The sequence below is a fragment of the Leucoraja erinacea genome, chromosome 44 (assembly GCF_028641065.1).
Source record: "Leucoraja erinacea ecotype New England chromosome 44, Leri_hhj_1, whole genome shotgun sequence".
NCBI classification, from domain to species: Eukaryota; Metazoa; Chordata; class Chondrichthyes; order Rajiformes; family Rajidae; genus Leucoraja; species Leucoraja erinaceus.
This window is the reverse complement of record NC_073420.1, coordinates 215,736-229,517: the sequence shown is the minus strand read 5'-3', so window position 1 is coordinate 229,517 and position 13,782 is coordinate 215,736. Positions and strand designations below refer to the sequence as shown.

General features: G+C 50.1%; 1 protein-coding gene across 5 annotated transcripts in view; it reads left to right on the top strand.

The window, feature by feature from the left end:
- ltbp3 (latent transforming growth factor beta binding protein 3) overlaps positions 1–11,900 on the top strand; it is a 99,943-nt gene extending 88,043 nt beyond the window's left edge. For all 5 annotated transcript variants that reach the window (XM_055664764.1, XM_055664762.1, XM_055664763.1 and 2 more), the window contains 7 exons: positions 1,751–1,837; positions 3,801–3,929; positions 5,247–5,387; positions 6,376–6,534; positions 8,335–8,445; positions 10,115–10,231; positions 11,180–11,900. In XM_055664764.1, coding sequence (XP_055520739.1) covers positions 1,751–1,837; positions 3,801–3,929; positions 5,247–5,387; positions 6,376–6,534; positions 8,335–8,445; positions 10,115–10,231; positions 11,180–11,331 — 896 coding nt within the window. In that variant the 3' untranslated portion in view covers positions 11,332–11,900. The remainder of the gene's footprint in view (positions 1–1,750; positions 1,838–3,800; positions 3,930–5,246; positions 5,388–6,375; positions 6,535–8,334; positions 8,446–10,114; positions 10,232–11,179) is intronic.
- Positions 11,901–13,782: the final 1,882 nt, after the last annotated feature.

Below are 13,782 nucleotides of genomic sequence, written 5' to 3'. Positions count from 1 at the left end.
GAGAATTCCAGAGATTCACCACTCTCTGTGTGAAAAATGTTTTTCTCATCTCAGTCCTAAAAGATTTCCCCTTTATCCATAAACTGTGACCCCTTGTTCTGGACTTCCCCAACATCGGGAACAATCTTCCTGTATCCAGCCTGTCCCAACCCCTTAAGAATTTTGTAAGTTTCTATAAGATCCCCCCGCAATCTTCTAAATTCTAGTGAGTACAAGCCGAGTCTATCCAGTCTTTCTTCATATGAAAGCCCTGCCATCCCAGGAATCAGTCTGGTGAACCTTCTCTGTACTCCCTCCGTGGCAAGAATGTCCTTCCTCAGATTAGGAGACCAAAACTGTACGCAATACTCCAGGTGTGGTCTCACCAAGACCCTGTACAACTGCAGTAGAACCTTCTCTGTACTCCCTCTGTGGCAAGAATGTCCTTCCTCAGATTAGGAGACCAAAACTGTACGCAATACTCCAGGTGTGGTCTCACCAAGACCCTGTACAACTGCAGTAGAACCTTCTCTGTACTCCCTCTATGGCAAGAATGTCCTTCCTCAGATTAGGAGACCAAAACTGTACGCAATACTCCAGGTGTAGTCATAAAGTGCAAGTGAAATGAATTTGCCAGCAGCAGTACAGTGATAAAGAACAGACAAAAACACAGTAAAAATTGAACACAAACATCCACCACAGCATTCACCATCTGTGGTGGAAGGCACAAAAATTTGGCCAGTCCTCCTCCATTTTCCCCCGTGATCGGGACCTCAACCCTTCGCTCAGGTAACAAAGTCCAGGTAAGTCCTGCATCTGTGCCTCCCCAGCCAGAGACCGCGGCTTCAGGTTGGTGTAGGCCGCAGGCTGGCGGTCGGCGATTTAAAGTTCCCGCCTCGAGGGCCAATGTGCAGTTTTAAAAGAGGCAGATTGAACCCACAAACACACGCGGAGCGTGGGACGGAACCGGAGGCCCCGGTGAAAACCCACGCGGGTCGCGGGGAGAGCGTAACGGCAGCAACTCTACCGCTGCGCCACCGCCCGGCATCACAGGCAGTAAAGAAAGCGAATGGTATGTTAGCTTTCATTGCAAAAGGATTTGAGTATAGGAGCAGGGAGGTTCTACTGCAGTTGTACAGGGTCTTGGTGAGACCACACCTGGAGTATTGCGTACAGTTTTGGTCTCCAAATCTGAGGAAGGACATTATTGCCATAGAGGGAGTGCAGAGACGGTTCACCAGACTGATTCTGGGGATGTCAGGACTGTCTTATGAGGAAAGACTGGATAGACTTGGTTTATACTCTCTAGAATTTAGAAGATTGAGAGGGGATCTTATAGAAACTTACAAAATTCTTAAGGGGTTGGACAGGCTAGATGCAGGAAGATTGTTCCCGATATTAGGGAAGTCCAGGACAAGGGGTCACAGCTTAAGGATAAGGGGGAAATCCTTTAAAACCGAGATGAGAAGAACTTTTTTCACACAGAGAGTGGTGAATCTCTGGAACTCTCTGCCACAGAGGGTAGTTGAGGCCACAGTTCATTGGCTATATTTAAGAGGGAGTTAGATGTGGCCCTTGTGGCTAAGGGGATCAGGGGGTATGGAGAGAAGGCAGGTACGGGATACTGAGTTGGATGATCAGCCATGATCATATTGAATGGCGGTGCAGGCTCGAAGGGCCGAATGGCCTACTCCTGCACCTAATTTCTATGTTTCTATGTTTCTATAGCTGTCTCGGAAAGAAAACTAAACCTCTCTCTTCCTTCTTTCAGCCGAGTTTCACTCCCTGTGTCCGGACGGGATGGGATACCTCGTGAACAACGACAACCTATTCAGCATGGGATTGCCCGCGTACAGAGGTAGGTGTGTGTGTGGTTGGGGCCTACTGTTTGCTCCAGTACCGTCTAAAGGGCATTTGGCCAGTTTTTTGGTTTTTCTAATGAGAAAAAGAGTCCCACTTTCACGACTGAACTCACAACCTTTTTTACTCGTGGACATTTTTCATCGGGCTAGAAAAACGCCCCGACCTACTTGATGCCACGAGTACCTACGACTAGCACCACGGGCCTGCTACGACTTCGTGACGACCATGCTTTGAGTATGAGTCAAGGGCAATCTCGGCAGAGGTCGTGAAAGCGGGACAACTATATTTAAGAGGGAGTTAGATGTGCATTTCGTTGTCTCTGTACTGTACACTGACAATGACAATTAAAATTGAATCTGAATCTGAATCTGGGATGTGGCCCTTGTGGCTAAAGGGATCAGGGGGTATGGAGAGAAGGCAGGTACAGGATACTGAGTCGGATGATCAGCCATGATCTTATCGAAGGGCAAATGGTCTCGAGGGGCCGAATAGCCTACTCCTGCACCTATTGTCTATGTTTCTACGACAGGCCATTCATTCGAAGTATTTGTTCCCGATGTTGGGGAAGTCCAGGACAAGGGGTCACAGCTTAAGGATAAGGGGGAAATCCTTTAAAACCGAGATGAGGAGAACTTTTTTTCACACAGAGAGTGGTGAATCTCTGGAACTCTCTGCCACTGAGGGTAGTTGAGGCCAGTTCATTGGCTATATTTAAGAGGGAGTTAGATGTGGCCCTTGTGGCCAAGGGGATCAGAGGGTATGGAGAGAAGGCAGGTACGGGATACTGAGTTGGATGATCAGCCATGATCATATTAAATGGCGGTGCAGGCTCGAAGGGCCGAATGGCCTACTCCTGCACCTAATTTCTATGTTTCTATGTTTCTATTTACAATACTATTGACAATACTAAATAGTTCAAATCTAAAACCAGCCACCATGGTACAAAGGAAACCAAATATTCTTAAATATCAAATATGCTAAAAATTACACGACTATGTTACAATCCTTGTCAATGATGCGTTTCGCCCTCTCCCCGCCCCCAGGGGTCCCGGAAACCCCCCGAGGGCGCCCGTGGAAAGCGCGTGGCCCCTCTCTAGCGCCACCCGGGCACGGACGTAACCCTCCCTCTTCCGCCTGGCACCGTGACTCGCAGATGGCCCAGTTTGGCCAGGCCCAGGAGCAAATCCCGACCAGCGCATCATCAGCCCGCTCTACCCTCTTCCCTATGCACAGGGGTGTCCCAAAGACAGGGGCGGTGGGTGTGTGTGAAGTGCGGACAGAAGGCCAAGGAGCGGCCCCTTTAGAGATATTGGAACAGGGGGTGCAGCCTCACACGCTCCCGTGTACACGTGGAACGCGGGCTCTTCCCGCCCGCAGAAGTGGCGAGTCTGTGAACCGCGAGAGAAACAGGTTGCAGGGGGGCTCCTCGGGGCAGTACCCTCCACCCCCGGGTCCCCGATGTACAGGGGGAGAATCCCTGCGTACAGGGACCCCACTGTGGCGGGGCCCACCTCGTGACAGAAAGCCAACGCCGACCGCCATTTTGTGACGGCGAGCATTTGGCCTGTTGTACCACCACCGAGGGCCTGAGAGGTTGCATCCGCCCAATCTATTCCTCTCATCATGTTGCACGCCTCGATCGCATCACCCCTCACAAGGTTGGTGAGGAGTAGGGTTAGAATTAGGCCATTCGGCCCATCAAGTCTACTCCCGCCATTCAATCATGGCTGATCTATCTCTCCCTCCTAACCACGTTCTCCCCGTAACCCCCGGCAACCTCGCTCCCCCTGCGCTCCTGGGAAGAGAGTCTGAGCCCGCTCAACGTGTCCCGATAGCCCGGGCCCCCTTCCTGCTTAAACAGGCCGTGTTTGTTCCAATCCATTCGGTGGGACATTGTCCACCTTGTGTTCTAATCCTGTTCTTCCCTCTCCTTCTCTTTCTACCTCTCCCTTCCCCAGACATCGACGAGTGCACGCTATTTGGCCAGGAGATCTGCAAGGAGGGGGTGTGCATGAACACGCAGCCCGGCTTCGAGTGCTACTGCAAGCAAGGCTACTACTATGATGGCTCACTCCTCCAGTGTCTGGGTGAGGGCCACCTCCTCTCCTCCTGGCTGGAGGGAGGAGTAGATCGGGTATTAGACGCGCGCACAGAACCTCTTGCCCAGAGTAGGAGAGTCGAGGACCAGAGGGCATAGCTCGAAGCTGAAAGGGGAAACAATCTTAATAGGAATCTGAGGGGTGACCTTTTTCCACACAAAGTTGTGGTGGGTGTATGGAACGAGCCGCCAGAGGTCATTAGGTCATAGGAGTAGAATTAGGCCATTCGGCTGTTTGAGCCGCGAGGAGGATGCTATGAGGCTGCTGGGTGACTTGGATAGGTTGGGTGAGCAGGCAGATGCGGTATAATGTGGACAAATGTGAGGTTATCCACTTTGGTGGCAAGAACAGGAAGGCAGATTATAATCTGAATGGTGTCAGATTAGGAAACGGGGAGGTGCAACGAGACCCGGGTGTCCTTGTTCATCAGTCACTGAAAGTAACCATGCAGGTACGGCAGGCAGTGAAGAAAGCGAATGGCATGTTGGCCTTCATTGTGAGATAGTTGAGTTTAGGAGTTTATAGGAGGTCTTGCAGTTTGTGGGCCAGTTCCCCCCCTATACCCCCCCCCCCCCCCCCCCCCCCCCCCCCCCCCCCCAAGGGGATCAGGGGTAGGGAGAGACGGGTACCCCCCCCTGAGTTGGATGATCAGCCATGATCCTTCATTGTGAGAGGATTTGAGTTTAGGAGCAAGGAGGTCCTTCTGCAGTTGTACAGGGCCCTGGTGAGACAGCACCTGGAGTATTGTGTGCAATTTTGGTCTCCTAATTTGAGGAAGGACGTTCTTGCTATTGTGGGAGTGCAGCGTAGGTTCACCAGGTTAATTCCCAGGATGGCGGGACTGACATATGATGAAAGAAGGGGGTCGACTGGGCTTGTATCTTCTAGAAACATATAAAATTCTTAAAGGATTGGACAGGCTAGATGCAGGAAACATGTTCCCGATGTTGGGGGAGTCCAGAACCAGGGGTCACACGCAGTTTATGCATAAGGGGTCGGCCATTTAGGACTAAGATGAGGAAAAACTTTTTCACCCAGAGAGTTGTGAATCTGTGGAATTCTCTGCCACAGAAGGCAGTGGAGGCCGATTCTCTGGATGTTAGATACAGCTCTGAGGGCTAACGGAATCAAGGGATATGGGGAGAAGGCAGGAACGGGGTACTGATTGTGGATGATCAGTTGTGATCATGTTGAATGGCAGCGCTGTGCTGGCTCGAAGGGCCGAATGGCCTACTCCTGCAGCTATGTTCCATGTTTTCAATGTTGGTGTGATGGTGTGTTGTGAATGACTCTCTGCCTCCTCAGATGTGGACGAGTGCCAGGACACACAGAGTTGCCCCAACGCCCGCTGTATCAACACCAAGGGGTCCTACACCTGCGCCTGCCTGCTGCCGATGACCTTCGACACGGTGAAGAGACGCTGCGTGCAGCCCACGGTCCTCAGCGGTACGTGCAACCCACTCCCGCACACGCCGCCGCCATCTTGGATGGTCAACGTTGTATCTCACGTCATACATCTGTACCACGTGACTTCATAGGACAAAGGAACGGCAGAGTCGACACAACGAGCCGAATGGCCTAATCCTATAAGGATCTTATAGAAACTTACAAAATTCTTAAGGGGTTGGACAGGCTATATGCAAGAAGATTGTTCCCGATGTTGTGGAAGTCCAGAGCAAGGGGTCACAGTTTAAGGATCGGGTCGAGACCCTTCTTCGATTCAACACGTCACGATACAATAGCCATGATCACATTGAATAACTCGGGACCCTTCTTCAGACCCGAAACATCGCCCATTCCTTCTCTCCGGAGAGGCCAGTTCATTGGCGATATTGAAGAGGGAGTTAGATGTGGCTAAAGGGATCAGGGGGTATGGAGAGAAGGCAGGTACAGGATACTGAGTTGGATGATCAGCCATGATCATACTGCATGGCGGTGCAGGCTCGAAGGGCCGAATGGCCTACTCCTGCACCTATTTTCTACGTAAGAAAGAACTGTAGATGCTGGAAAAATCGAAGGTAGACAAAAATGTTGGAGAAACTCAGCGGGTGAGGCAGCATCTATGGAGCGAAGGAATAGGTAACGTTTCGGGTCGAGACCCTTCTTCGAAACTCAACGGGTGAGACAGCATCTATGGAGCGAAGGAATAGGTGACGTTTCGGGTCGAGACCTGAAACGTCGCCTATTCCTTCGCTCCATAGATGCTGCCTCACCCGCTGAGGCTGAAACGTCACCTATTCCTTCGCTCCAGTTTTTGTCTAGCTGTCAAGGGTATTTGGACAGGTACAGGCTTAGGAAAGGTTGAATGCTTTTTGGACCAAACGCGGGCAGGTGGGACCAGTGTTTGAGGGGTCATCTTGTTCTGGGTGGGGGTGTGTTTCCGTGCTGGTTGTCCCACCCCCGTGACTTCTCTCTCCCCCTCTCGCAAACTCAGAACGGCCGGAGATTGACCGGGATCTCTGCTGGCATCAGGTGGACAACGACTTCACGTGCAGCCACCCCATGGGCTACCAGACCACCTTCTCTGAGTGCTGCTGCCAACACGGCCAGGCCTGGGGGCTGGAATGCCACATCTGCCCAACCCGGATGTCAGGTGAGGAGCGGTCGACCCCCAACCTTCCGTCGTTTAGTCTGGTTTACTTTAGAGAAACCGAGCTTCTCACGGCACACGTGACAATAAACTAAACTAAAACCGATCCTTGCTGTGTCAGTCTGACGAAGGGTCTCGTCCCGAAACGTCACCTATTCCTTTTCTCCAGAGTTTGACCAACTTATCTCGACCTGAAAGGAACCACGCACCTGTACTCCTAGATCCTGGCCAAGGGGATCAGAGGGTATGGAGAGAAGGCAGGTCACACAGTTTAAGGATAAGGGGGAAATCTTTTAGGACCGAGATGAGAAAAACATTTTTTTTCCACACACAGAGAGTGGTGAATCTGTGGAATTCTCTGTCACAGAAGGTAGTTGAGGCCACACAGTTCATTGGCTATATTTAAGAGGGAGTTAGATGTGGCCCTTGTGGCTAAAGGGATCAGGGGGTATGGAGAGAAGGCAGGGATGGGATACTGAGTTGGATGATCAGCCATGATCATATTGAATGGCGAATGGTGCAGGCTCGAAGGGCCGAATGGCCTACTCCTGCACCTAATTTCTATGTTTCTATCCCTCTGCTCCACAACACTACCCAGAGGCCCACCATTTACTGTGTAGGTCCTGCCCTTGTTTGTCGTCCCAAAATGCAGCACCTCACACTTCTCTGTATTAAATTCCATCAGCCATTCCTCAGCCCACCTGGCCAATCGATCCAGATCCTGCTGCAATCGCTCACAACCATCTTCACCAACATGGTTTCAGAAGGAACTGCAGATGCTGGAAAACTCGAAGATGGACAAAAATGCTGGAGAAACTCAGCCGGATGAGGCAGCATCTGTGGAGCGAAGGAAATAGGCAACGTTTCGGGTCCTGTGGTTGAGGCAGTGCAGTGCAGCGCAGGTTCACGAGATTGATCCCTGGGATGGCGGGACTGTCATACGAGGAAAGATTGAAAAGACTAGGCTTGTATTCACTGGGGTTTAGAAGGATGAGGGGGAATCTTATAGAAACATAGAACATTACAAAAGGACTGGACAAGCTAGATGCAGGAAACATGTTCCCAATGTTGGGCGAGTCCAGAACCAGGGGCCACAGTCTGAGAATAAAGGGGAGGTCATTTAAGACTGAGGTGAGAAAAAACCTTTTCACCCAGAGAGTTGTGAATTTGTGGAATTCCCTGCCACAGAGGGCAGTGGAGGCCAAGTCACTGGATGCATTTAAGAGAGAGTTATACCCCTATACCACTTAGGAAACCTGAATGGAAACCTATGGAGACTTTGCGCCTCACCCAAGGTTTCCGTGCGGTTCCCGGAGGTTTTTGTCAGTCTCCCTACCTGCTTCCACTACCTACAACCTCCAGCAACCACCTGCAACCTCCGGGAACCGCACGGAAACCTTGGGTGGGGCGCAAAGTCTCCAGAGATTTCCGTTCAGGTTTCCTAAGTGGGACAGGGGCATTAGATAGCGCTCTAGGGGCTAGTGGAGTCAAGGGATATGGGGAGAAGGCAGGCACGGGTTATTGATAGGGGACGATCAGCCATGATCGCAATGAATTGCCTCCTCCTGCAACTATTGTTCTATGTTTCTCCACAGATGCTGCCTCACCCGCTGAGTTTCTCCAGCATTTTTGTCTACCTTCACCAAGAGGGAGTGACTGGGGTTGTAACGGGTCCTTGTGTTTTGCTGGTGGTCGCGCCGAGTCAGCGTGAGGTGTCGACGGGGGGAGATGGCAGATCAGCGGGCGGGCATCGGCGGCAACTCGATCCACTAATGCAAACGTTTTTTTTTTTGTGTTTCGCAGCCAACTTCCCCCACTTGTGTAACAGCACTCGGTGGGTGCCAAGCCACCGCCCGGGCAGAGGGATGGATCGCAACAGGAGGGAACAGATGGACACATCGCAGAGCAGCGACGGTGAGCAGAAATGCATCTTCTCCCAGATTCCAGGGATGAGGGGGTTCGCATATGACGAGCGGATTACTCTCCTCGCTCGACTTCAGAAGGTTACATAGAAACATAAAAAATAGGTGCAGGAGTAGAGGCCATTCGGCCCTTCGAGCATGCATTCAATATGATCATGGCTGGTCATCCAACTCAGTATCCCATCCCTGCCTTCTCTCCATACCCTCTGATCCCAGATTCAGATTCAATTTTAATTGTCATTGTCAGTGTACAGTACAGAGACAACGAAATGCATCCCCTTAACCACAAGGGCCACATCTAACTCCCTCTTAAATATAGCCAATGAACTGTGTGGCCTCAACTACCCTCTGTGGCAGAGAGTTCCAGAGATTCACCACCCTCTGTGTGAAAAAAGTTCTTCTCATCTCAGTTTTAAAGGATTTCCCCCTTATCCTTAAGCTGTGACCCCTTGTCCTGGACTTCCCCAACATCGGGAACAATCTTCCTGCATCTAGCCTGTCCAACCCCTTAAGAATTTTGTAAGTTTCTATAAGATCCCCTCTCAATCTTCTAAATTCTAGAGAGTATAAACCAAGTCTATCCAGTCTTTCTTCACAAGTTTTTTTGTTTTTTTTTTTTTCACACAGAGAGTGGTGAATCTGTGGAATTCTCTGCCACAGAGGGTAGTTGAGGCCAGTTCATTGGCTATATTTAAGAGGGAGTTAGATGTGGCCCTTGTGGCTAAGGGGATCAGGGGGTATGGAGAGAAGGGAGGTACGGGATACTGAGTTGGATGATCAGCCATGATCATATTGAACGGCGGTGCCGGCTCGAAGGGCCGAATGGCCTACTCCTGCACCTAATTTCTATGTTTCTATAAGACAGTCCTGACATCCCAGATTGAGGGGAGGGAACCTGATTGAAACGTACAGAATAATGAAAGGCTTGGATAGAGTGGATGTGGAGAGGATGTTTCCACTGGTGGGAGAGTCTAGGACTAGAGGGCGCAGTCTCAGAATTAAAGGGCGCTCTTTTAGAAAGGAGGTGAGGAGGAACTTCTTTAGTCAAAGGGTGGTGAATCTGTGGGACTCTGAGCATCTACCTGATCTATTCCTCTCATGATGTTGTACACCTCTATGATCAATCCTCATCCTCCTGCGCTCCAAGGAATAGAGACATAGCAAATAGGTGCAGGAGGAGGCCATTCGGCCCTTCGAGCCAGCACCGCCATTCATTGTGATCATGGCTGATCGTCCCCAATCAATAACCCGTGCCTGCCTTCTCCCCATATCCCTTAACTCCACCAGCCCCTAGAGCTCCATCTAACTCTCTCTTAAATCCATCCAGTGACTTGGCCTCCACTGCCCTCTGTGGCAGGGAATTCCACAAATTCACAACTCTCTGGGTGAAAAAGTTTTTTCTCACCTCAGTCTTAAATGACCTCCCCTTTATTCGAAGATAGAATCCCGGCCTACTCAACCTCTGCCGATAGCTCAGACCCTCTAGTCCTGGCAACATCCTCGTAAGTCTTCTCTGCGCCCATTCCATCTTTGCTGTAACACGGTGCCCAGAACTGAACACGATGCTCCAAATGCGGCCTCACCAACCTCTCACACAACTGCAACGTGACCTCCCAACGTCTCTACTCAATGCTGGTGTTTTAAATTGTTTGACTGTGCAGATAACAGCTCCTCCTCCGACTCCGACGAGTGTTCCTGCTGGCACGGCCGTTGCGTGCGAGGGCGTAGGTGTGACTGCTTCAAGGGCTTCCAGCTGGACAGCAGCGGGAAGTGTCGAGGTATGTACAGTGGACTCACAACGCAGGTGTCTTGAGGGAGAGACACAAAATGCTGGAGTATCTCAGCGGCACAGGCGACATCTCTGGAGAGAAGGAATGGGCGGCGTTTCGGGTCGAGACCCTTCTTCAGACTGATGTCTGGGGAGGGGGTGGTACAGAGATAAAATGTAGTCGGAGACGGTAAGGCTGGGAAGGGATGGACAGAATCAGAATTTAATTGCCAAGTATGTTTTGCAACATACGAGGAATTTCACTGGCCAGGTCAGTCATACAATTAAAAACAACAGACTCAGAAACACATTTTAACATGAACATCCACCTCAGTGACTCCTCCACATTCCTCACTGCGATGAAGTTCAAGTCCTTCACTTGTTGTTCTTCCTTGATCGGGGGCCTCGAGCCCCCGTTGACGGGATGGTCTTGAGTCCCGTAGCCGGTGGCGTTTGGGCCCTCCGCGTCGAGGCATTTAGCTCCTGCATCGGGGGGGGGGGGGGGGGTGATGTTAGCTCCCCCGCGCCGGTCGATCAAACCTCGCGTCGGGGCTGGTCGAGCCTTCCGCGGCGTTGGAGCTCCCGACTAGCCTCTCCCGAGACTGCGAGCCCTTGGTGGTAAGTCCACGGTGGGAGCGATCCCAGGCAAGGGATCCGCTCCGATGTTAAGTCCGCGCTCACGACAGTCCAAGGAGGCTCCCAGCTCCATCGATGGTAGGCCGCAGAGCCCGGAGAATGCGATCCGAAAAATGATCACATCTCTGGCAAGGAAGAAGCCCTCTTTCCCCCCTCCCCCCCCCCCCACATAAAACAAACCAAAGTACATTAAATCAAACACTAAAAATAACAAAAGATGGAAAAAAACGAACAGACTGCCAGCAGAGGAAAGGGGTGGAGAAGTCAATGTTCATACCTTCCACAATGTCCAAAGCCTTAATCATCGCTCTCGACTCCACAGACATCAACGAATGTCGCGAGCGACATCACAAGGGGTCCCTCTGCAAGAACGCGGTGTGCGTGAATACCATGGGCTCATACCGCTGCGTCTGCTACCAAGGCTTTGTGCCAGATCGACGGCAGGGAAGGTGCATACGGCGGAAGATGAGCTAAGACCACAGACGCAGAGCCAAAGGCAAAGAAACAAAAAAACTCTCGCCCATTCCTTTCTCGGCCAGCCCGATGCTCGAAGGGACTGTGCATCCAATGATAACATTGAAAATATTTTTTGTAACTTTTGGAAAGACATTAATTTAATACTCTGAAAATGTGCAGGAGGAGAAAAGATGCCTTATTTTACTGTCAAATACCTTTGGTTGGTGGAACTTAGTTTTCCAATCTGTTTTTTTTTTAATATTTGTTGGTTGTTTTTAAAAAAAAAAAATTGCAAGCAAGATTTACCACGCTCAATGTGTGGTGGCTATTTTGACCACAATCGTCCAGAAGGCTTAACCAAAGAAGGCGGCATCATCTCCAGAAGATTTGACTGGGCAGTCACATTGCCATTTGAACCAAAAGGAGAATTAAGGACTCCGGCAATGTCAATATGAGGACAAGTGAGGAGGCTATCGGCTGCCTTAATGAGTGTACTGTTGGTTTGGTGGGGACATGGTGGCAACAGCATTGGAGACACAACTACGGACTGGACTGTGATGTAGATATTAATAAAGGAAATGAACCTACCAGCCGATATCCAGCTTGAAGGTGCATTGGCCCAAGCAAGTCTTTTGCTCAAAAGATAAGATAGATACACAGGGGCAAAATTGAATTTGCAAAAGCACTGCTGTATATTTTAAAGTTTAAACTAGACCAAGTGCAGACCCAACGCGCGGGGGGGGGGGGGGGTGGGTGGCATCACACACACTAACCACCCCCACACACAGAGTTTTTAAAAGTATATACATACATGAGCTATCTGTAATGCTAGATTTATACAAAGACATGCAACATATAGATTCTGTTCTCTGTGCGTGGAGCGAGAATGATCTACTCCTAAAAAGTGCACCAGTGTCACCTTTAGTTTACGGTGGGGGGGCACGCGAATATCAGTGGCTGCTAAAAGTTAAGAGACTCTGCATACCGACACGTTCAAATAAGATGGGGGCATCTGAGGAACGAGAAACGCAGGGATATTTAAACTGAGGACAAAAAATTCAAACAATCTATTATGTGGAGAATAAATGCTAAAGGAGATAGGATGGTAAATGATGATCCTTTTCTAAACAAAACCTTAACATTTAAGGGAGACTTAAAATGCTGGAGCAAATCAGCGGGTCAGGCAGCATCTCTGGTGAAAAGGAATAGGTGGCATTTCAGGTCAAGACCCTTAACATTTAAGGATTAATCTTCAAAGCTCTGTAGGAGAATTCTTTACCCTCCTTACCCTAGAGATATAGCGTAGAAACAGGCCCTTCGGCCCACTAAATTCACACGGACCAACGGTCAGCCCGTACGCTAACACTATCCTGCACGCACTAGGGGGACGATATACAAATTTACCGGAGCCCATTAACCTGCAAACCTGCACGTCTTTGGAGTGTGGGAGGAAACCGGAGCACCCGGAGAAAACCCGCGCGGTCACAGGGAGAACGTACAAACTCCGTACAGACAGCAACCAGACTGATTCCTGGGATGTCAGGACTTTCATATGAAGAAATGCTGGATAGACTTGGCTTGTACACGCTAGAATTTAGAGGATTGAGGGGGGAATCTTATAGAAACTTACAAAATTCTTAAGGGGTTGGACAGGTTAGATGCAGGAAGATTGTTCCCGATGTTGGGGAAGTCCAGAACAAGGGGTCACACAGTTTAAGGATAAGGGGGAAGTCTTTTAGGACCGAGATGAGAATTTTTTTTTCCACACAGAGAGTGGTGAATCTGTGGAATTGTCTGCCACAGAAAGTAGTTGAGGCCACACAGTTCATTGGCTATATTTAAGAGGGAGTTAGATGTGGCCCTTGTGGCTAAAGGGATCAGGGGGTATGGAGAGAAGGCAGGGATGGGATACTGAGTTGGATGATCATATTGAATGGCGGTGCAGGCTCGAAGGGCCGAATGGCCTACTCCTGCACCTATTTTCTATGATTCTATATCCTTTAACGAGGCTGGACACCAAGATATCCTTTAACGAGGCTGGTCTCCTAGATATCCTTTAACGAGGCGGTCTCCTAGATATCCTTTAACGAGGCTGGACACCGTGATATCCTTTAACGAGGCTGGACACCAACATATCCTTTAACGAGGCTGGTCTCCTAGATATCCTTTAACGAGGCTGGTCTCCTAGATATCCTTTAACGAGGCTGGTCTCCTAGATATCCTTTAACGAGGCTGGACACCGAGATATCCTTTAACGAGGCTGGACACCGAGATATCCTTTAACGAGGCAGTTCTTTCAAAGCACAGACAGTGTCTCCACTGTGCACACAATTCCAACGAGGCTGGACACCGAGATATCCTTTAACGAGGCTGGACACTGAGATATCCTTTAACGAGGCAGTTCTTTCAAAGCACAGACAGTGTCTCCACTGTGCACACAATTCCAATGAACCGCTCACTTTCCAGTGT